This window comes from Erinaceus europaeus, chromosome 9 (genome assembly GCF_950295315.1).
Source record: "Erinaceus europaeus chromosome 9, mEriEur2.1, whole genome shotgun sequence".
Classification (NCBI taxonomy): Eukaryota; Metazoa; Chordata; class Mammalia; order Eulipotyphla; family Erinaceidae; genus Erinaceus; species Erinaceus europaeus.
Window position 1 is genome coordinate 9,987,900 of NC_080170.1, and position 22,702 is coordinate 10,010,601.

Genomic DNA, 22,702 nt, shown 5'->3' on the forward strand with positions numbered 1-22,702 from the left:
TTAAAAAGGGAGTCAGGCTGTAGTGCAGCGGGCTAAGCGCAGGTGGCGCAAAGCACAAGGACCGGCATAAGGATCCCGGTTCGAACCCCGGCTCCCCACCTGCAGGGGAGTCGCTTCACAAGCGGTGAAGCAGGTCTGCAGGTGTCTATCTTTCTCTCCTCCTCTCTGTCTTCCCCTCCCTCTCTCCATTTCTCTCTGTCCTATCCAACAACGACAACAACAATAATAACTACAACAATAAAACAACAAGGGCAACAAAAGGGAATAAATAAATAAAATAAATATAAAAATTAAAAAAAATAGATATATATTTATTTTCCCTTTTGTTTCCCTCGTTTTTATTATTGTTGTAGTTATTATTGTTGTTGTTATTGATGTTGTCATTGTTGGATAGGATAGAGAGAAATGGAGAGAGGAGGTGAAAACAGAGGGGGGAGAGAAAGAGAGACACCTGCAGACCTGCTTCACCGCTTGTGAAGTGACTCCCCTGCAGGTGGGGAGCCGGGGGCTCGAATGGGGATCCTTGCGCTTCGTGCCATGTGCGCTTAACCCGCTGTGCTACCGCCCGACCCCTATTTACTTAATTAAAAAATTATTTATTTATTCCCTTTTGTTGCCCTCGTTATTTTATTGTTGTTGTTATTGATGTTGTCATTGTTGGATAGGACAGAAAGAAATGGAGAGCGGAGGGGACACAGAGACGGGGAGAGAAAGACAGACACCTGCAGACCTGCTTCACCGTCTGTGAAGCCACCCCACCCCCGCAGGTGGGGAGATGGGGGCTCAAACCAGGATCCTTATAACAGTCCTTGAGCCGGTCCTAGCTTTCCTATTCTTTATCCCTCTGGGAGCATGGACCCAGGGTCATTATGGGGAGCAGAAGGTAGAAGGTCTGGCTTCTGTAACAGATTCTCTGCTGAACATGGGCGTTCCTGTCCTGCCTGTTCCTATCTTTCCCTAGTGAAGCAGGGCTCTGGATATGTGGGGTTCCAGGGTGCATTGGTAAGATCCTCTGTCCAGGGAATTCAGGTTGGCATCATGGTAGCATCTAGAACCTGGTGGCTGAAAAAGAGTTAAGATATAAAGCAGAATAAATTGTTTAATAGTCAGGAACTTAAAGGCAAGAATACAAAAATGAAGATTTGGGATCACCATTTTGTAAAAAGCTAGTAGGTCTATTTTAGGTATATTCCTTTTTTTTTTTTTTTTTTGCCTCCAGGGTTATAATATATATGTACCAGAATAGGACATGTGTTATCTTAGTGTTTCACCTGCCTTCCACTCCCAAGTGCCTTCCAGGAAAAAAAAGTTCCTGCCCAGGAACTGGGAACTGACAGTCACTGTGGAAGCAATTGTACTGCTTATCTCAGACACCCATATGCTAAAGAATATTGCTCAAGCATGTGTGGAGGGTCACATCAGCCCAACCAACCAGACCTAAAGAAGAAAGAGTTCTCCCAGCCATGCACCACCCTCCCCTTCTTCTCTTTGCCCGTCAGTGAGAAGACTGTGAACCTGTGTATCCAATCAATCCGTGGGGAACAGGGCTGTTGGAAATTTGCGTTAGGGAAGAAATACTTGGCTGTGGTCTCTGACCATCGCGCACCAACATGGTGGACCCTGGTTGGGCCATCACCTGATTCTGCAGAACTGAATAAACTGTCTCACTGCCTGCTTTTCTCAAGTCTCCCGAGTCTGTTCTTTGGGTGAATGGGTAATTTATTTCTAACACAGTTCACTTGGATTCTGAGCTACGTTGCTCTGTATAGGACCCAGGTTCAAGCGTGGCCCGCCCTCCATTGAAGGAAGATTTGGTGCTATGATATTTTCCACTCTTTCTGCCTCTCAGGCCTGTGTGGGTACATATAGTACATATGGACTGAGACTGGAACATCCCAGCCCTGCAAGGACTCAAGGAAGGTATTTGAGGCAGAGGGATACAGAGCCCCCTCATTGTGGATCAGAATAATGGGGGGACATTCTAGTCAGAGGAGAAGGAGTGGGGTGTGGGGATAAACTTGGATTGATTTATTTTCAAGAGGCCTGGAGCATCACTCTGACACACATGGGGCCGAGGGTGAAGCAGGGCTGCAGGTGTCTCTCTGTCTCTCTCCCTCTCTGTCTCCTCTTTCCCTCTTGATTCCTGGATGTCTCTATCCAATAAATAAAGACAATAATAAAAAAATAGATTTGGAGTAGGGCACCAAAGTAAAAACCCTGGGTGGAGAGTGTGGGTGGATATTCTGCTTCACGGGGGTGAGGGAGGGGTGAGGATGAGGATGGGACACAGTCTTTTGGTGGTGGGAATGGTGTTTATGTACACTCCTGTTAATCTGTAGTCATATAAATCACTATTTAATTAATATGAGAGGGGAGAAATTGATTGAATGCCTCAAACTTTTAAATGCACAGACCATAGGCTGAGTCTTCGATATGTTCGGGTGGTAGCACAGCAGGTTAAGCGCACGTGGCTCGAAGCGCAAGGACCACCATAAGGATCCCGGTTCAAGCCTCTGGCTCCCCACCTGCAGGGGAGTCGCTTCACAGGTGGTGAAGCAGGTCTGCAGGTGTCTATCTTTCCCTCCCCTTCTCTGTCTTCACCTCCTCTCTCCATTTCTCTCTGCCCTATCAACGACAACATCAATAATGACAATAATAACTACAACAACAAGACAACAAGGGCAAAAAAGGGAAAATAAATAAATATTTTTAAAAAAAATTTTTAAAAAAGCTTAGACCAGGAAGAACAGAAGCTTGTGGTACACTATATACAGATAATGTCAAAGGACATAAATTATGGTGATGATACAGCAAATCCTAACAAAGGGATATTTCAAAGTTAGCCCAATCACCAAATAATGTGATCACAGCAATAACTATCTATTGCCTTCTTAATCGCTAAGACAGCAGGATCCTTCCGCTTCCTCTATAGAGCCTGTATTTCCCCCAGTCCTGGAGCCTCTGGGTGGGGCTTTCCTGCATGCTTCTCTCAAGTCATACCAAATAATATTGCATCTTCTAGTACAAACGTAATCAACACAATGAGTACCACCTCAGCATGCTTCACTTCAGACTGTGTCCAGAGATGTCAGGTGTGGACTGTCAACCCTTCAGCCTCATTACTCAGGTGGACCTTTCCTTTCATAGGATTCTCTAATTCCATTCCAACTGGTTCAACTCCTAACAAAGTCACAAAACCTAGATATAGACCAGCTCCCATGAGATACAGCATATGTTCACATATATCCATAAATTAGGGCAAAATAGATACCTGAAAGTAAAGGTACACAATAGTCTGCAGTGAGTCAGATTAATCAACAATTTGTTTGGCTTTGTATGTTTTTTTTATATTTATTTATTTTCCCTTTTGTTGCCCTTGTTGTAGGTATTGATGTCATCGTTGGTAGATAGGACAGAGAGAAATGTAGAGAGGAGAAGACAGAGAGAGGGAGAGAAAGACATGCCTCACCGCCTGTGAAGTGACTCCCCTGCAGGTGGGGAGCCGGGGGCTGGAACCGGGATCCTTACAGCAGTCCTTGCGCTTTGCGCCATGTGTGCTTAACCTGCTGTACTACCACCCGGGAGGTTGGTGGGATGTGGTGGAGCCTGGCAGGGCTTGACCTGAGAGATGAGTCCGTCCTGGTAAGTCTCTCTCTCCATGGAGGGGGTGGGCAAAAGGGGGGGACACAAGAAACTCAAAAGGTTGGCGGCCCTGTAAGTCTTCCCTGCCCCACAAAAACATCCTGTGTCTTCCCCCCTCCGGGAGCCTGGCAGGGAGCCTGGCATTCCTTAAAACATTAAGCCTGCTCCACCCTACATTTCCTGATACTATGGCCATTAGACAAAAAGAAAGGGGGAGATATCGGGATAGTGTGAGGATGTGGTTGAGCTCGGCAGGGTTTGACTTGAGGGGACATCTACATAATCATTGTTTTGCCTGAAAGATCCCCACCCATTCCATTCCTTTAATCTATCTTCTTTCTACCCTCAAGGCCCTCCCTGCCTGCAGGGTATTATTATTAATCCCACCAGTTAAAACCCTTGCAACAGTTGCTAAGGAAATTCCTACCTTTCCAGCCCCTTCCATTTTTCTCCGCCCCTTTCCTAACCATGTATGGTATTGTCAAGCCACTTCCGGTTTTGTCTTGTCTCTTCCGTGTCCTGACCTGGAGGAGGGCGGGCGTGCAGACCAGGAGGCTGACGCTGCCAGTGGTCTGCGCCACGTAGCTTAACCAGTTGTGCTACCTCCCGACTTGGGGGCGGTCGGATGAATAAAGATTTGTATTGCTTTGCCACCACGAGCTTAGTTCCTGGGTCATCTCTACCTCTCACGACGCTAGCCCGACAAGCCACCAGGTTTCAGATGCCAGCATGATGCCAACCAGACTTCTCTGGACAGACAACCCCACTAATGTGTCCTGGAGCTCCACTTCCCCAGAGCCCTTCCCCACTAGGGAAAGAGAGAGACAGGCTGGGAGTATGGATCGACTTGTCAATGCCCATGTTCAGCAGGGAAGCATGCAGAACAGCATTACAGCAGCCAGACTTCCCACCTCCTGCAACCCATAATGACCCTGGATCCATACTCCCAGAGGATTAAATAGGAAAGTTGGGAGTTGGGCAGTAGCGCAGCGGGTTAAGCACAGGTGGCATAAAGCTCAGGTCCGGCATAAGGATCCAGGTTTGAGCCCCAGCTCCCCACCTGCAGGGGAGTTGATTCACATGTGGTGAAGCAGGTCTGCAGGTGTCTTTCTCTCCCCCTCTCTGTCTTCCCCTCCTTTCTCCATTTCTCTCTGTCCTATCCAACGACAGCAATAACAACAACAATAATAACTACAACAAAGGCAACAAAAGAGAATTAATAAATAAACATTTTTAAAAAAAAAGAATAGGAAAGCTATGGGGGGAGGGAAAGGGATGGGATATGGAGTTCTGGTGGTGGGAATTGTGTGGAGTTGTACCTCTCTTATCCTATGTTTTTTTTTTTTGTTGTTGTTGTTTTAATTTTTATTTTTTCTATTTTTTTTAATTAGGGAATTAATGTTTTACATTCAACAGTAAGTACAATAGTTTGTACATGCATAACATTCCCCAGTTTCCCATATAACAATACAACCCCCACTAGGTCCTCTGAATCCTTCTTGGACCTGTATTTTCCCCACCCACCCACCCCAGAGTCTTTTACTTTGGTGCGATACGCCAATTCCATTTCTGGTTCTACTTGTGTTTTCTTTTCTGATCTTGTTTTTCATCTTCTGCCTGAGAGTGAGATCATCCCATATTCATCCTTCTGTTTCTGACTTATTTCACTCAACATGATTTTTTTAAAAATAATTTATTTCTTTATTGGGGAATTAATGCTTTACATTCAACAGTAAATACAATAGTTTGTACATGCATAACATTCCCCAGATTCCCATTTAACAATACAACCCCCACTATGTCATTCATCATCTTTCATGGACCTGTATTCTCCCCACCCACCCCAGAGTCTTTTACTTTGGTGTAATACTCCAATTCCATTTCAGGTTCGACTTGTGTTTTCTTTCCTAACATGATTTTTATCCTATGGCTTTGTCAGTGAAATACATATATATACAGTTACACACCCCCCAAAGAAAAATAGAATGGCACTTGAGGCCACAGTCTTGCAGGAGGGGGCATTGGAAATGTACTATGACATCAGGGCAGAAATCAAACATCAGTCTCATTTCCCTGAAGCGAGCAACCTTCAGTAACATTCGAAAATGGGAGAATGACTAGGAATCCAGCTACATCTGAGGTGCCTGCGGGAATCCTGTCTTTGGGACCGACAGCTCAGGTAGGTCGGCTAGTTTATAAGGGCGACGCCTACCGACCGGTCTTCACTTTCTGGAATTTTTCGGGCTCGATCCGACAGGGGCGCCCTCTGGCGGCGGAAAGCATCACCGCCCGCTCCGCTAAGGCTGGATGAGCGCGCGCAGGCGCAGTTGCGCCCTGGCGGCGGCCGTTCAGACCGGATGTGGTTGCCGTCGACGTCACTTCCGGCGGGTGACGGTGCGGACGGGTCAGAAGCGTAGAGGCGGCGGCAAAATGGCGGCGCCTGAGGAGCGGGACCTCACACAGGAGCAGACCGAGAAGCTGCTGCAGTTTCAGGTAGCAGCGAGTCCTCGGCGCAGCGCAGGCGGCCGCGGGCTGGGGAATGAGCTCGGGAAGAGCCCGCGACCCTCGTCCGATCGGGGCCGAGGTGCCCACACCCGCCGGCGGCCCCCTCCCCCCAGACGCCAACTGCCCGCTGCCCCCGGCCGCCGAGCCCCGGTCTGTTCTCAGCGTCCCGCCTGGGCCGCGGCCCCCGGTCCCCGGTCCCCGGCTGCCCCGCTCGCCGCTCCATCCTCCCAGCCTCAGGCTGCCCGACGCCCCCTCTCCCCCAACGGCTCAGCCGCTGCCCCCGACGGGGGAGCCCCGGGTCGCCCCTGGCGTCGCCTCGGGTCCCCGGACACCCGCCCGCCAGCGCCCCCGGCCGCTGGTCGCAGGATATTGACGTGGGTGTGGGGGGGCGTGTGCTCTGGAGGCCCGTGTTTGGGGCAGGCTTGGGCCTCTCCCCGAAGGGACGGGGATGGGGTGGGGTGGGGACACCTCGGTAGGAAGCTGTGCGACATCCCGAGCGTCGCCGGGGGCCGCTGGGCTGGAGGGTCGGGTGGGAGGAGGCCACCGGCGGGGGTGACACGCGTGGCGGGTGTCACTTCGCCCGCCGCCAGAACCGATCTGAGCCTCGTGCCTCCCCACGCCCCCAACCCCAGCCGCCCCGGTCCTCCCTGGCGGGTGCTTGGCTGCCAAAGGGCTTTGTACCCGGCTGCATGTCCACACCACCTGGCAGTGATGGAGCGCGGGGGCAGAGCTGCAGTGTGCAGGGGTGTGTGGGGGGGGCGCGTTTCCTGACCTCACACCCGGAGCCCCCGCCCCTGCACCGCCGGTTCGTCCACTGAACACAGCAGCCCCCTGGGACTCTTCTTGGCCATTTTCAGCTGCCGAGGGGCGTGAGGAGGAAGAAGTGCCACGCCTGAGGTTACCCGGCTAGTCGGAGGTGGTGTGAGGTCCGGAGTGTGGCCGCCTCTCCAGAGCCCTGTGTGTGGTGTGTGTGAGTGTCAGTGCACGACCAGCTCACCCGCCCAGAGTGGAAGTCCCAGCTGTGAAGGCTGTGCTTTCCTTTTCGTCTGTGTTTGGATGCGCTTTTAATCTGTCGGCGTGCTTTGTAGTTTCCTTATACAGAAGTCGTTGGCATTCAACCGGGGGTTTGGGGCCGCGAAATAGATGACACAGCAAATTCCGATCAGAATAAGCAAACAAAAGGCAGATAGTTTCCCCCCCCCCCCCACCTCCCTACCCCACCCCTGCACTGTTACTTCCAGAAGTTTAACTCTGGCAGGCCATTTTATCCTGTTGCGGTTCCTCGGGAGTGAATTCTGTTACTTTGTTGTTACCAGAGCACAGCTCAGGTCTGGCTGGTGGTGGTGGTGAGGATCCAACTTCAGAGCCTAAGGCATGGAAGTCTTACTGGATATCCATTATCCTTCTCCAAGGTTTCAACATAATGAGGTATTTTAACACACGATGCATCTGATCTGGCCCTGGAATTGTATGGACATATTTGGTGGCTTTCCTGAGTTAGTAAAGCGTTGAGGATCCGCTCTGATTTTTGTTTTCATTAGACGTCATTATCAGTAACAGGAGTGACTGTGGGTTAAAGTTGTAGCAAAACTGCTCTATGAAATAGGATCTGAAAAAAATAAAGCATCTGGGGTTATATTTATGGTTGGTTTGTTTTACCAGAGGAATTGAACCTGGGACCTTTGGTGCCTGGGGCATGAGAGTCTTGATTGGACACCCGTTATGCTATCTCCCCAGCCCTGTTTATGTGTCTTTTTATTTATTTATTTTTTTAAATTTTATTTATTTCCCTTTTGTTGCCCTTATCTTTTAATTGTTGTTGTAGTTGTTATTGTTGTTGTTATTGATGTTGTCGTTGGATAGGACAGAGAGAAAGGGAGAGAGGAGGGCAAGACAGAGAGGAGGAGAGAAAGACAGACACCTGCAGACCTGCTTCACCGCCTGTGAAGTGACTTCCCTGCAGGTGGGGAGCCGGGGGCTCGAACCGGGATCCTTCTGCCGGTCCTTGTGCTTTGCGCCACCTGCGCTTAACCCGCTGTGCTACCACCCGACCCCCTATGTGTCTTTTAAGCAGCTGCTGGATCAGGTCCATCATCCTAGTGCCATCAAACCTTCTTGGAAACAGAATATCCAGCATCATGGCACGGACTGGCTGTGCATTCACTCCTGTAAATTCACTCCTCTTACTAGCCCCGCGAAGCCTTCACTTTCAGTCATTTTAGTCATGAAAACTCAGGCCCTGAGAGAGCTGATAGACGAGATGGACGCGACACTTAGAAAGCCATCGCCAGAACCCAGAACCGTCCGTCTGACCTAGCAGAGAAGCCAGACCCGAAGCTGAATAATGAGCAGTGCTGATGTGAGTGCTCGGGGCAGGTGTGGGGCTTTCAGGAGGGGTGAGAGGTCGACTTAGTAGTTGTCATCTGTGCTGAGTATCACTGTGTGTTGGGCACGGTGCTCGGTTGTTCATGGCCCTAGTACTTCGTCCTGCGGTCAGGTGCCGCTGGTGGGAGCCCGCTAGTCAATGACGACACAGATCCATTGGGAGCCATTGGTGGAGATGGAGATGGAGCTGGAAGTCGGGGTCCAAGAGAGTCTGGGCCTGGGCCGCAGGGCTGGGCTCTGCCCACTGTGCTTGAACTTGGCTGCTTTGCCGGAGGAGTAGACTTCAACAAGTGCTGTGGGCAGGGGGGAGTTCAAGCCCGGAATTAGGAAGATGTTGGTGTGGGTGTGCCCATTGTGACAGACTTGGAGGTTCAGAAGTAGGAAGAGGGTAAAGGCGGAGAGGTAAATTGGAGCCAGATTTTGGCGGGCTTGCAGAACTGTGCACTGTAGTTAGGACTTTAGTCTGTGGGTGTGGAGAACCGACCCGAGGCTCTCAGCCAGGGCGTGACATCACGCTAGGTTCAGGTTCGCTTCGCTCATCACTCACAGTGTGGAACCTGCAGGGCTGGGGCAGGACAGGCCGCACTACTGACAGCCGGCTCTTAGTGTGTTGCTTCAGCTGACACATTGAAGTTAGCAAAAGAAAAATGTTTTCCAAATCTCAGATTTTCTCTCCTTTGTGTGTGTGTGAGACGTACGATCTGAGTGGACCTCACCAGGGTGCACATATCACACACGTGGAATAGCCTGTTTGATGTCCTAAGGTGGTTGTAGTTCTGTCTGCCTCCTGTTTATTTTGGAGCCATCCCGGTATGACTACTGCAGGCATCTGTTCTAAGCTGTGTCCATGGGGAAGCGCAGATTTTAAAAAGTTTCTGCAGCTGTTGAGTAGGTGGCCTTCTGAAGTCCAGTTCCCCACATGTCCAGATAGAGCCCCCCCCCCCCCCGACTTACTGCCTCTGGGCCACCGCATGGACACCTGGAGAAGGACGCCCCAGATGGAGAGGAAGAGAGGAGGGAGCCAGCGCAGCGTCAGCCCGTCTATTGATGAAGCTGTCCTTTTGCACGGTGCTGCCACGTGACCAAGGGCTCAAACCCAAGCCCTCGCATCTGGGAAAGTGTTTGCTTTACTGGGTGAGCCAGCTCCCAGCCCCCTAGAAATATCATTCCTTTGGAATGGATATTGGAGTCTGGCCCTTGCTCATTTATTTGTTACTATTTTATTTGTTTGTTTGTAGTAACATAGGTCAGGTCCAGAGATGAAGCAACCTGTCACAGTTGAAAAGCGCTTCTCCCAAACAGTTTAGCTTAAAACAAACACCATCGGGCACAGGGTCTCAAGCACTGTGAATTGAGAGGGAAATGGGGACCCCAAAAGGACAAGGCTGTGGTCTGGGAGGTGGCACCATGATAAAGCTTTGGTCTCTCAAGCATGAGGGAGGTCTTGAGTTCGATCCTCGGCAGCACATATGCCAGAGTGATGTCTGGTTCTTTCTCTCTCCTCCTAATAAATAAATAAAATCTTTAAAAAAAAAAAAAAAAAGGACAGGCTATTTGATGTTGCCTGGGGTGGGGGAGGTGGCTTGAGATTGATAAATGTAGGAAAATCTAACTCCAGCATTCAAGTACATTAACATCAGATTTGGAAAACAAGAGGACAGACAGCTATTGGGAATTTCTCCCCCCCTTTTTAAAATATTTATTTCCTATTGTTGCCATTGTTTTATTGTTATAGCTATTATTGTTGTTATTGATGTCATTGTTGTTAGATAGGACAGAGAGAAATGGAGAGAGGAGGGGAAGATAAAGAAGGGGAGAGAAAGATAGACACCTGCAGACCTGCTTCACCGCCTGTGAAACAACTCCCCTGCAGGTGGGGAGCCAGGAGGCTCGAACCGGGATCTTTATGCTGATCCTTGCGCTTTGCACCACTTGTGCTTAACCTGCTGTGCCCAACTCCCTTATTCCCCCTTTCTAAAGAAAAAAATTTTTTTTTTCTATTGCCTTTATTTATTGGATTGAGACATCCAGAAACGGATAGGGAAGGGAATGATACAGAAGGATTCTGGTTTGAGTCTCTGGCTCCCCAGACGAGGTCACTTCACAGGTGGTGAAGCAGGCCTGCAGATGTCTGTCTTCCTCTATCTTCTCCTCCTCTCTCAGTTTCTCTCTGCCCTATCCAATAAAATGGAAGAGATGGCCATCAGAAGCAGTGGGTCTGTAGTGCGGGCGCTGAGCCCCAGCGGTAACCCTGGTGCCAGAAACATGGGCTCAGGATCTCCCCAGTTTCTATAGCAGCAAAGCACGTCTCTCTTCGAGGTGCTCAGGTCAGCTGCAGTGAGGCTGAAGCCATTGTAGAGGTGGTCCTCTGTGGAGACCTTCAGGTAGGACATGCTGTCCACGTCAGTGGTCAGGAAGTGGGTCGCAACATCTGCCCCGGGTGTGCTGGTCCTGACTCAGCTTCAGGTAGTTAGTGAGCACTGCCAGCTTTCCCCGAGTGCTGATGCCCAGCCACGTGCCCCCTTCCCTGCCTTCCTCCATGTCGAGCCCGCTGAGGATCTCACTGTCGTCCCCCCCAAAGTCAGCTACCTCGGTTAGTCTGTGATGTAATTCTTTCCTGTTGGCTGCCAGGATAAGTCTATATGCATTTTTGGGAAAATGATGCACATGGATGGAGATGGGACGACGGGTCCACCTTTGCTCCTCTGAGGCCACACAGTCGCCGATCTCTATGTGTTACTGTTTTCAAGATTTATTTTTTAACAAGAAAGAGAGACCCAGAGCACCCCTCTGACATAGGGCAGTGCTGGGGATTGGACTCAAGACCCCATGCTTAAGACTGTGTCACTGCCTGGCAGCTCCTTGTTGTTTTAAATTATTGAAAGTTAATACTGAACTCAGGGCTATGGTTCAAGTTTATAACTGATTTATTAATTTATCGTTTTTAGAGAGAGGCAAAAAGAATGTGAAAGCTCCCTTTTCTGCGTTGGGGCTGGGCTCAAACCTTGTCGCACTGATGGCAAAGCAGCGTACTACCCACGTGAGCTATTTTCACTGGTCCTGTTACTCATTTTGAAAATTACTCTTTTTTTAAAAAATGTTTTTATATTTATTTATTCTCCCTTTTGTTGCCCCTGTAGTTATTATTGATGTTGTTCGTTGTTGGAGAGAACAGAGAGAAATGGAGAGAGGAGGGGAAGACAGAGGGAGAGAAAAAGATAGACACCTACAGATCTGCTTCACTGCCTGTGAAGCGACTCCCCTGCAGGTGGGGAGCCGGGGGCTCGAACCGGGATCCTTACACCGGTCCTTGCGCTTCATGCCATGTACGCATAACCCGCTGTACTACCGCCTGATTCCTTTTTTTTTTTTTTTTTTTAACCAGAGCACTACTCAGCTCTGGATTATGGTGGTGTGGAGGATTAAACCTGGGACTTTGGAGCCATCAGGCATGAGAAAAATCACTCTTTTTGGCCTCATCTGACTCTTAGTACTTACAGGAGGAAAATCACGTTACCTTTTGCTCATATATGTTTTAAAAGCCATAAGTGATCTGTTTGATTTCTTTGCTAGGAAATTTGATAGTGTTGAAAAAAATAGTTCTGAAACTTGAGACAAACTCCAGTTAGCCTAAGTTTTCAGCCCTTGGGCAGGTTCTTCCCTCATCTATAAAACAAAACTGCTCTTAACTGGATTCACAGCATTTACTTTTTATTTTTTTTAAAAATTCTCTCCCGAGTAATGCATGCTTATTGCAGGCCCCGCACCGGAGAATGATTTACATTGGTAATTAAATCTCACCTGATTCCTCTGGCTCACTCCCGACCGGATGCGTGTCTTGTCCATGCACTTGTGTCTCTCCTCCAGATACAGATACAAAGCTGCTTGATGGATCGACTCGCCTGTCCCAGCCTTCACTAGGCTGATGAGCTGAACAGGTGTTCTCCATCTCCTAAGGGCTCCCCTAATACACCCAGTCATGTTTGTTTCCTCAGCTTCATTGTACTTTTATTGTTGTTTTTGCTGCAGTTGGGACCTCACCACTCCAGGGCCACTGTTTCATTCAGATGGACAGAGGGAGAGGGAGAGGGAGAGGGAGAGGAGAGGCAGGCAACACTGTGGCACTGCTGGCACTACTGTCTCTGGGGCTGGGGCTGCAGCCCGGGCTGTTTCTTTTTTGAAATATTTATTTATTTATTCCCTTTTGTTACCCTTGTTCTTTTATTGTTGTAGTTATTATTGTTGTTAAGATGTCGTTGTTGTTGGATAGGACAGAGAGAAGTGGAAATGGAGAGAGGAGGGAAAGACAGACAGACCTGCAGACCTGCTTCACTGTTTGTGAAGCGACTCCCCTGCAGGTGGGGAGCTCGGGGCTCGAACCGGGATCCTTCTGCTGGTCCTTGTGCTTTGCGCCACCTGCGCTACCGCCCGACTCCCCAGCCCCGGTTGTTTCTTGACAAGAAGAGTCCATTGCCTTTGCTCTGGAATCAGTGGGTTGGCTTATCTGTCTTAGGAATCTGCTAAGCCAGAGAAGAGGCTCGTGTGCAGTGAGTGCCATGGGGAATGAACCCGGGTCCTCCTGCACGCGCCACACTGCCACCTCCCTGACCTGCTTTTGTAAATCATTTTTAAATTTTTTTAAGGTTTTACTTATTTATTCATGAGAAAGATAAGAGGAGAGAGAGAAAGAACCAGACATCACTCTGGTACATGTGCTGCCGGGGATTGAACTCAGGGCCTCATGCTGGAGAGTCCGATGCTTCATCCTCTGCACCACCTCCCGGACCACATTTTTAAAATTTTTATTTTGTTCTTTTTAGTTTTCTCTTCCAGCCTACTTTTTATTATGTCTTTAGAGAGATAAAGAGGAGCTGTTTGGGGTAGGAGAGAGAGGGGGAGACACCGAAGTACTGCTCAGCTGCTGCTGCTCCCTTGGTGCTGTCCGAGGTGTCCCTGACGGGCCTGGTGCCCGCTCTGTGCCTGCAGGGCCATCTCCTCAGCAGGCAGCAAGGTTTAATGGGGAGGCCAAAACACTTCAGGAAGGCTCTCTAGGGCCCAGCCCGGAAAAATTGCTGTTCAGATTGTTGGCACGGTGGGTGTCACAATAACTCTGGGGAGATCGTTGAACTAGAGGGTTGCGCACTTCATCCCGGGCAAGTCGAGGAGCCTGTGCTCTACGTGAGGAAGCAGAGCAGGCCTTGGACACCTGAGGCCCAGGTTCGACACCAGTGTCAGGTGTGCTGCAGTGATGCAAGTCAGATCAGTGTCTTGTGGGTATGGCTTGTGCAGAAAGACTCTAAAGAATGGGCTGGGAGATGTCGTGATGATTATGTAAGTCTCCTGGACCCGAGGCTCCATGGCCCAGGGTCAAGCTCTAGCACCATCATGAGCCAAAGTTGTGTAGGGCTCTGGGTGTGTGTGTGTGTGTGTGTGTGTGTGTGTGTGTGTGTGTGTGTGTGATTAAAATAAATAAAATGTTGAAAAACGACTGTAAAGAATGCCAGTGGGCCCATTCCCTAACTTTCACCAAAAGAGTGTCTAAGGAGGACTGGGGGACATGCAGTGCTGGCACACACAGCTGTCATGGCATGTCTTGGGTTTGATCTCAGACCCACCAGTAACCAGAGCTGGGAGGTGCTCTGGTGGAAAAAGAAAGAAAAAGTTTGGTGTGTGTGTGTGCTTTTTGTTTAAATAAGGTATTTAAGTAAGATATGTATTCGGTTTCTTCTCCACTTGAAGTGATTTTAAGTAGTTGACTGGCTATGGTCTCATTCTCCTTGAGTAAGAGAGCCTGTCTGTCATCATAGTCACTACAGAGATTGCCTCACAGCCTTGGGAAAACAGCATAGCGTGGCAAGCGATTCTGAAGACTGGCTTTGGAGTTGCTGTGACTTTGGGCGAGTTACTTAGTTTTCGTCTTCTTGGAACTAATGCAATTACTTACCTCATGGGGTTATTTCAGTAATTGTGAACCTGCCTATAGTACTAACAAGTATTAAGCATTTTGTAGGTTTCTTCTTGTCAGATTTGTCTTCGGTTCTGAGGCAGAAAGGAGAGAGGCGGAGAGACAGATGCCAGAGCACTTCCACCTCCCAGGCTGCGGCTTTGTAATTTGTATTTTTCTTTTTTTTTGCCTCCAGGGTTATCGCTGGGGCTCCGTGCTTGCGCTATGAATCCACTGCCCCTGGAGGCTATTTTTTCTCCTTGTTGCCCTTGTTTATCATTGGTGATATTACTGTTACTGTTGTTATTGCTGCTGTTACTGTTGGATAGGACATAGAGAAGTCGAGAGAGGAGGGGAAGACAGAGAGGGGGAGGGCAAGACACCTGCAGACCTGCTTCACCTCTTGTGAAGCCACCCTCCTGTAGGTGGGAAGCTGGGGGCTTGAACTGGGATCCTTAGACCAGTCCTTGCTCTTCGCTCCATGTGCACTTAACTTCTGCACTACCACCCAGCCCCCTGTAGTTTATATTTTTCAAGTATTTATATATTTATTTATTTTTCCAGAGTACGGCTCAGCTCTGGCTTAACAGTGTTGCGGGGGGATTGAACCTGGGACTTTGGAGCCTCGGGCATGAGAGTCTTTGCAGAACCATTATGCTGTCTCTTCTGCCCTCATTGTAGTTTTTTAAAACATTGATGGGAAAATCGAGTTTCCAGTCCATGCAAACAGTGCTGCAATGACTATTGCTGTGCATTTCCATTAGCCCATCCTCACTGAAGTGCTTATTTGGAGAGCTGCTGCCATGGTATCCTTGTAAGGCTGGGGGGTCAGGGCTGGGCTCACAGGAGAAGGTGGGCTTTGCCTGCAGCGTGAGTAGATTACAGTAAAGATAGTAGAAGACCCGGCGCAGGGTTGTAGCGCAGCGGGTAGGCACCCAAGGCGTGAAGCACAAGGACTGGTGTAAGGATCCTGGTTCGAGCATATGGCAATAACAACAACAATAATAGTAACAACAACGATATACAACAAGGGAACAAAAGGGGAAAAATGGTCTCCAGGAGCAGTGGATTTGTAGGGCAGGGACCGAACCCCATCCATAACCCTGGAGGCAAAAAAATAAAAAAAAGACGGTGAATATATGGCATCCACACAGCTAGGTAGTTCTGCACATGCGTTGGCGTTCGTGATTATTATTTTCTCTGAAATGGGAACCGGTCTTGAACTAGATGTTGGAAGCTGGAGGGGGGTGGAGTCCGTCCGAGGTGATGAGTAGATGAGCAGCTAGTATGCACAGCAGGTCTCCTCTGGCTGGGCGGGGGTCACGCTCTTGTTTTTAGAGGAAGAGGTGGACCCCCCCCCCCCCCCCCCCCCCCGGCCATCCAGAAGCAGGTGCAGTGTAGGCCGAGGTTTGGAAAGTTAATGGCTTGTGGTTAACCAAGGGAATATGATTACGATGGAGCGGCGGAGGAGCTGAGGACGCGTGCAAGAGAATGGTTGCTGTGTGTGAGTCATCAGAGTCCTGGTGCTAAGATGGGCCAGGAGGACATGCGAGGTGTGGTGGGGGCTGGGGAGGACTCTGGAATGCGGGTCCCTGGGGCTGGAGGTGAGGGGGAGGTGGGGAGATGACACAGCAGCAGCTCCAGTCCCAGCACCACCACCTGGTCTCTCCCTCATGAACATCATCTTAGTTATTGATCATGACTACTATTGGCTACCCAAAGCACACACTTAGTGCTTTGTTCGTAGATGCTTAATTGAAGCTGAATCTTAGAGCATTCTGCAATGTTGAGTTTTGAAATCAAAAAGTGATAAACTTAAAAATTTTGTGGCTGACTTTAGATTGCACAAACTATGGGGCGGGAGTAGATAGCATAATGGTTATGCAAAGAGACTCTCAGGTTCAGTCCCCCTCAGCAACTGTGATAAGCCGGAGCTGAGCAGTGCTCTGGTAAAAAGCAAAAAACAAAACAAACAAACACAGTGACGTATTTTGTCAGCCCAGAGGCTGTGGAGGGAATGTGAAGGCCAGATTTCTACGAGACTAGTCAAATTTGGTGCCTTGTAGGTTTCTCAGAAAGTAGTAGTACTGTCATTCACCCTGGCCCTGACTGATAAAGTTCTGTGAAAGGGTTACACAGTGGCTGGGAAGGGGTCCAGCAGGTAGAGCACAGGACTTGCACTGTGAGGACCCCCCCACCCCCGGTATGATCTCTGGCACTGCATATGCCAGTGTCTCATAAAATACACAATGAATAAGACAAAGGGTTGTGTTTTGTTTTTTTTTTGAGACAACCTGATTTTTTATCAGAGCATTACTCAGCTCTGGTTTATGGTGGTGCAGGGGATTGAACTTGAGACTTGGGAGCCTCAGGCATGAGAGTCTCTTCCCTATTATGCTATCTACCCCTGCCTACAGTGTTTGTTGTTTTGGTGTTGTTGTTTTTTTTCCCTTTTTCCTCCAGAATTACCTTCACTGGGGCTTGGTGCCTGTATTGCAAACCCACTGCTCCTGGAGGCTCTTTTTCCCATTTTGTTGCCTTTGTTGTTGGATAGGACAGAGAGAAATGGAGAGAGGAGGGGGAGAGAAAGATAAACACCTGCAGACCTGCTTCCCCACCCGTGAAGCGACCACCTGCAGGTGGGGAGCCGGGGGCTTGTGCTTAGCACCGCGTGCTCCTAACCTGCTGCACTAGCCCTCCTCCCAGGGTTGTTTTTTTTTAATTTTTAAAAATATTTATTTGTTCCCTTTTGTTGCCCTTGTTTTTATTGTTGTTATTGATGTCGTTGTTGTTGGATAGGACAGAGAGAAATGGAGAGAGGAGGGGGAGACAGAGGAGGGAGAGGAAGACAGACACCTGCAGACCTGCTTCACCACTTGTGAAGTGACTCCCCTGCAGGTGGGGAGCTGGTGCTTGGTGCTCGAACTGGATTCGTCACACTGGTCCTTGTGTTTTGTGCCACTTGCGCTTATCCTGCTGTGCTACTGCCAGGACTCCCTGTTTTTGTTATTTAAATTTTTTAGTGTAAGTGTGTGGAAAAGCTAAGTGATTTCCCCCCCTTTTTTCTTTATGCAAAACCAGGGCCTTGCACAACTCCCACCTTGGTTTTTCTGTCCTATCCAACAACAACAGCAATGACAACAATAATAACAAGGGCAACAAAATGGGAAAAATGGCCTCCAGGAGCAGTGGATTCGTAGTGCAGGCACTGAGCCCCAGCAATAACCCTGGAGACCAAAAAAAAAAAAAGATTTACTTACTGTTCGAGCCCCCGGCTTCCTACCTGCAGAGGAGTCACTTTCTGCACGTGTCTTTCTCTCCCCTCTGTCTTCCCCTCCTCCTCAATTCCTCTTTGCCCCATCCAACAACGACAATAGCTATAACAATAACAAGGGTAACAGATGGGAAAAATGCCCTCCAGGCGCAGTGGATTCATAGCATAGGCACTGAGCCCCAGCAATAACCCTGGAGACAAAAAAAAAAAAAAAAAAAGACTCCAGGAGCAGTAGATTTGTAGTGCAGGCACCAAGGCCTAGCAGTAACCCTGGAGACGAAGAAGAAGTAAATAAACAGTCTTGTATTTATTTATGGAGAGAATGAAAACACAGCAGAGCGTCATTCTGGCGGGACTTGGGGCCTCCTGCCCCACCGTCTGGGCCACAGCTATCAAGTCTGGTAACTGGATCTGTCGCTAGACGGTGTTAGTAATCAGTTGTGTGGCTATGGGTCACTTGCTTGAAATCCAGGTGGGGTTGAAATCAGTACTTGCCAGGCTGTGGTGAAATCCTCCTTTGGATATTGCTTGTAATCTTTTCTTTTTTTTAATTTCTTTATTGGGGAATTAACGTTTTACATTTGACAGGAAATACACTAGTTTGTCCATGCATAACATTTCCCAGTTTCCCAAACAACAATACAACCCCCACTAGGTCCTCTGTCATCCTTCTTGGACCTGTATTCTCCACCCCAGAGTCTGTTACTTGGGTGCAATACGCCAATTCCAGTTCAGGTTCTACTTGTGTTTTCTCTTCTGATCTTGTTTTTCAACTTCTGCCTGAGAGTGAGATCGTCCCCTATTCATCCTTCTGTTTCTGACTTATTTCACTTAACGTATTCTTTTATTTTATTTTACTTTTAGTACTCTTCACGCGTGTATGATTCCACTGCTCCTAGGTTGGGTGTTTGTTCTTCCCTACAGAGAGACAACGAAGAGAAGAAACACTGCCCTGTGCTGCCTCACTGTCTGTGGTGCTGCGCTGGTGCTGCCCTTGGTGCTCGGGCTGGAACCTGGGTCTCAGCTCTCTGCAGTGGCTGGCTCCCAGCCCAGTAGAGTGAGTGAGTGAGTGAGTGAGAGAGAGCAAGAGTGTGTGTGTTTACTTTTGATGGAGGCAGAGAGAAATTGGAAATTGAGAGGGGAGGGGAGGTAGAAGACAGAGACAGCACTGGTTCAGGAGTCATGAAGCATTCCTCTGCTGGTGGAGACGGGCCTTAAACCTGGGTCCGCGTGCATGGTCCTGTGGCTCTACCAGGTGTGCCACGCCCAGACCCCCGCCCAGAAGTATTCTTTTGGTTATCATCATTGTCACATGGATGTCACCACCCTAGACCAATTTTTTCAGATATGAAGAAAGACAGGGAGAGATCCCACAGCACAGAAGCAAGCTCCTTCCTGTTTGCAGCCAGGGTCATGCTCCTGGCAGAACAGGCCCAAGGCCTTCCCGCTGCCAGGGATGTGGTATAGTGAACTCTGTGTGTATGGGGTCCTGCGTTTGAGTCATGTGACAGTGGCACGCAGACATTTCTCTCAAAACAAATAAAGGCCGAGGAGCTAGTCTAGCGGTTATGCAGAGAACAGCAAGCAGGTGCCTTCTTGCGTGAGCTATCTAACCAACCTACACTTTCCTTTCCTTCCCTTTCCCTCCCTTCCCTTTCTCACCTTCACCCCAGCCCACACTTTTCCATCTTTCTTGGCCTCAGATCCTTTGCAGAACAAAAAGCAGTCCCGCTGCATCATTCATTGCTCAGATCTGCTCTGGCTCTCTCACTCTCATAGATATATATATATATGTATGTTAGAATATGCATTCTCAACAAGTGACAGCCACCTGATTGGAGTTGGAGAGGAAAAGGAAGGCTGGGTGGGTCTGCCACTTGAGCCTCTGTGTCCTGGGAATTTTGGGTGGAAAATCCCACTAGTTCATTCTCTCTGTTTATTTATTTACTCCCTTTTGTTGGCCCTAGTTGTCTTCTTATTGTGGTTATTATTGTTGTTGTCGTTGTTGGATAGGATAGAGAGAAGTGGAGAGAGGAGGGGAAGATAAGAGAGGGGGAGAGAAAGACAGACACCTGCAGACCTGCTTCACCGCCTGTGAAGCGACTCCCCTGCAGGTGGGGAGCCGAGGCTCGAACCAGGATCCTTACGCCGGTCCCTGCGCTTTGCGCCACGTGCACTTAACCCGCTGCGCTACCGCCAGACTCGCTCTCTTTCTCTTTCTAAGTATTTTATTTATTTTATTTTTGAGAGAGCTATGTAGAGAGAAAGACATAGAAACACCAGAGCATTGCTCAGCTCTGGTTTATGGTGGTGCGGGGATTGAACTTGGGACTTGCGAAGTCTCAGGCATGAGAGTCTTTTTGCATAATCATGCTATCTGCCCCTGCCCATGAGGAATATTTTATTGACAATTTCTGAACTGAGAGTTGTTGACAGCATCCTGTTTTCTGATCATCAGGTAGTAATGGCGGTGGGAGCACGTGCGCAGGAGACAGCCTGAGCTTGTTGGGAGGAGAGGTTTCAATTTCAGGCCCCTTGCTTCGTCGTCTTTATATGGATATTCTTAGACAAGCTACACAAACTCTTGAGTCCTTGATTTTCTCAGTGGTCAAAATGAGGGTGTAATATTCCTTCCAATGCATAGCACATAGTAACAGATGGCTTGGTAAATGCACTCTTGCTAGTATTTACTTGGAAATCCAATAATGTGAATTAGAAGAATCTTGAGTGTAAAAGTTTAATTATAGACCAGAGTCTTGAGATTCCATTTTCCCTGCCTCTGCCAGAGAGCATATTCTACTCAGTGTCTGACGCAAAGCTGTCTGTAGGAAGGAGAACAGAGGTTTTTGCTTCTTGCCAAGTGTCTCGGTAGGAATTAACTGAACAGAAGTTAAAATGTGGTGGTCCGGGAGGTGGTGCTGGACAAAGCATTGGAGTCTCAAGCATGAGGTCCTGAGTTCAATCCCCGACAGCACATGTACCAGAGTGATGGCTGGTTCTTTCTCTCCACTTGTCTTTCTCACGAATAAGTAAATAAATTCTTTAAAATATGTGCAGCTTGGGAGGTGGTGCAGTGGGTATAGTGTGGGGTTCTCAGACATGAGGCCCTGAGTTCAACCCCTGGCCTCAGATCTGCTCTGGCTCTCTCACTCTCTTAGAAATATATATATGTTAGACTATGCATTCTCAACAAGCGACAGCCACCTGATTGGAAGTTGGAGAGCACTTAGGTCTCCAGTGAGACTTCACACCCTCTTCCTGCAGTGCTTGCTGGTCTGAGCAGGGCGGTCTGGAAAGGAAAACACTTGTTAGGGCAGTGAGGTATTGACACTCGTCCACCAGGCTGACTGAAACAACTGCTTGGACACCACCTCCTTGAGTTACATTGAAGCCGGAGGAACAGCACTGGAGACGCTCCCAGCACTGCCGGTGGATGCTGTCCTCTCGTCCTCTCGTCCTCTCGTCTTCTGACGGGCAGAAGTTCAGCTAAGGCTGGAGTAGAAGGGCAGAAAGCACTTGGATCAGTCTCCAAATTCCACCCGCTTCCTATCTCCCTGTGTGCTTTTCCTTAGAGATTGACGGGGTGGGGAGGGCGCTTGGATGGTTCGGATGGTTTGTTTTCCCACCCTCCCCCTTTCTCCTCTTTGCCTCTTTCTGTATCTCTTATTAAAATAAAATATTTAAAAAAATAGGGTGAGTTGAAGAAACAGAAGTTGGCTGTTGGCAGGAGGTAGGATCCATTCTTTGTTCATTCTGACATCTACTGTGGTCAGGTATTCCCTGCAGACTTGGGACATACAGGAAATGGACACTCTTCCTCAAGAGAAAGTTCCTTTAGAAGAGAATTACAGGGTGGTGGTAGATAGCATAATGGTTATGCAAAGAGGCTCTCGTGTCTGAGGCTCGAAGTCCCAAGTTCAGTTCCCTGTGCTACTATAAGCCAGAGCTGAGCAGTGCTCTGCTGTTTCTCTCTCTGCCTTTCTCTCTCTGCATCTCTCTCAAAAAATAAATTAAGGGAGTAGGGCGATAGTGCAGCGGTTAAGCGCAGGTGGCGCAAAGCACAAGGACCGGCATAAGGGTCTCAGTTCAAGCCCCCGGCTCCCCACCTGCAGGGGAGTCGCTTCATAATCGGTGAAGCAGGTCTGCAGGTGTCTTATCTTTCTCCCCTCTCTGTCTCCACCTCCTCTCTCCATTTCTCTCTGTCCTGTCCAACAACGAAGGCATCAATAACAACAACAATAATGACTACACAATAAAACAAGGGCAAAAACAAAGGGAAAGTAAATAAATAAAATAAAATAAAATAATAAGTAAAAATAAATTAAATAAAAAGTTTTTTTTAAAAAAGAAGAGGATTATAACCTGCTAATTTCTTTTTTTTTTTTTTTTAAATATTTTATTTATTTATGAGAAAGATAGGAGAGAGAGAAAGAACCAGACATCATTCTGGCACATGTGCTGCCAGGGATTGAACTCTGGACCTCATGCCTGAGAATCCAATGCTTTATCCATTGCGCCACCTCCTGGACCACACTACCTGCTAATTTCTTAAAAAAAAAAAACAAAAAACATTGTGAGGAATTTGAAAGCGGTGGTTGGGGTTATTAAATTTAACATTCTGGAGGTCGGCTGGTAGCACAGTGGGTTAAGTGCACGAAGTGGCATGAAGTACAAGGACCCCGGTTCGAGCCCCAGTTTCCCCACCTGTAGGGGGGGTCGCTTCAAAAGTAGTGAAGTAGGTCTGCTAGTGTCTACCTTTATCTCCCCCCTTTCTTCCCCTCCTCTCTCGATTTCTCTCTGTCCTATCTAGCAATGACAACAGGAACAATAACAACAACAAGGGCAACAAAAAGGGTCTCAGGAGCAGTGGGTTGATAGTGCAGGCACTGAGCCCCAGCGATAACCCTGGAGGCAAAAAAAAAAAAAGCCCCTGACTTCTGTTTCATTTTTCT

General features: G+C 48.5%; 1 protein-coding gene and 1 pseudogene across 1 annotated transcript in view; one reads left to right on the forward strand and one right to left on the reverse strand.

The window, feature by feature from the left end:
* Window positions 1-6,015: 6,015 nt before the first annotated feature.
* Window positions 6,016-22,702, forward strand: part of FAF2 (Fas associated factor family member 2) — a 55,683-nt gene continuing 38,996 nt past the window's right edge. The window contains exon 1 of the mRNA XM_007524357.2: window positions 6,016-6,135. Within this exon, the coding sequence (XP_007524419.1) occupies window positions 6,073-6,135 (63 nt within the window). The 5' untranslated portion in view covers window positions 6,016-6,072. The remainder of the gene's footprint in view (window positions 6,136-22,702) is intronic.
* LOC103114666 (transport and Golgi organization protein 2 homolog) lies at window positions 8,665-12,378 on the reverse strand (annotated as a pseudogene).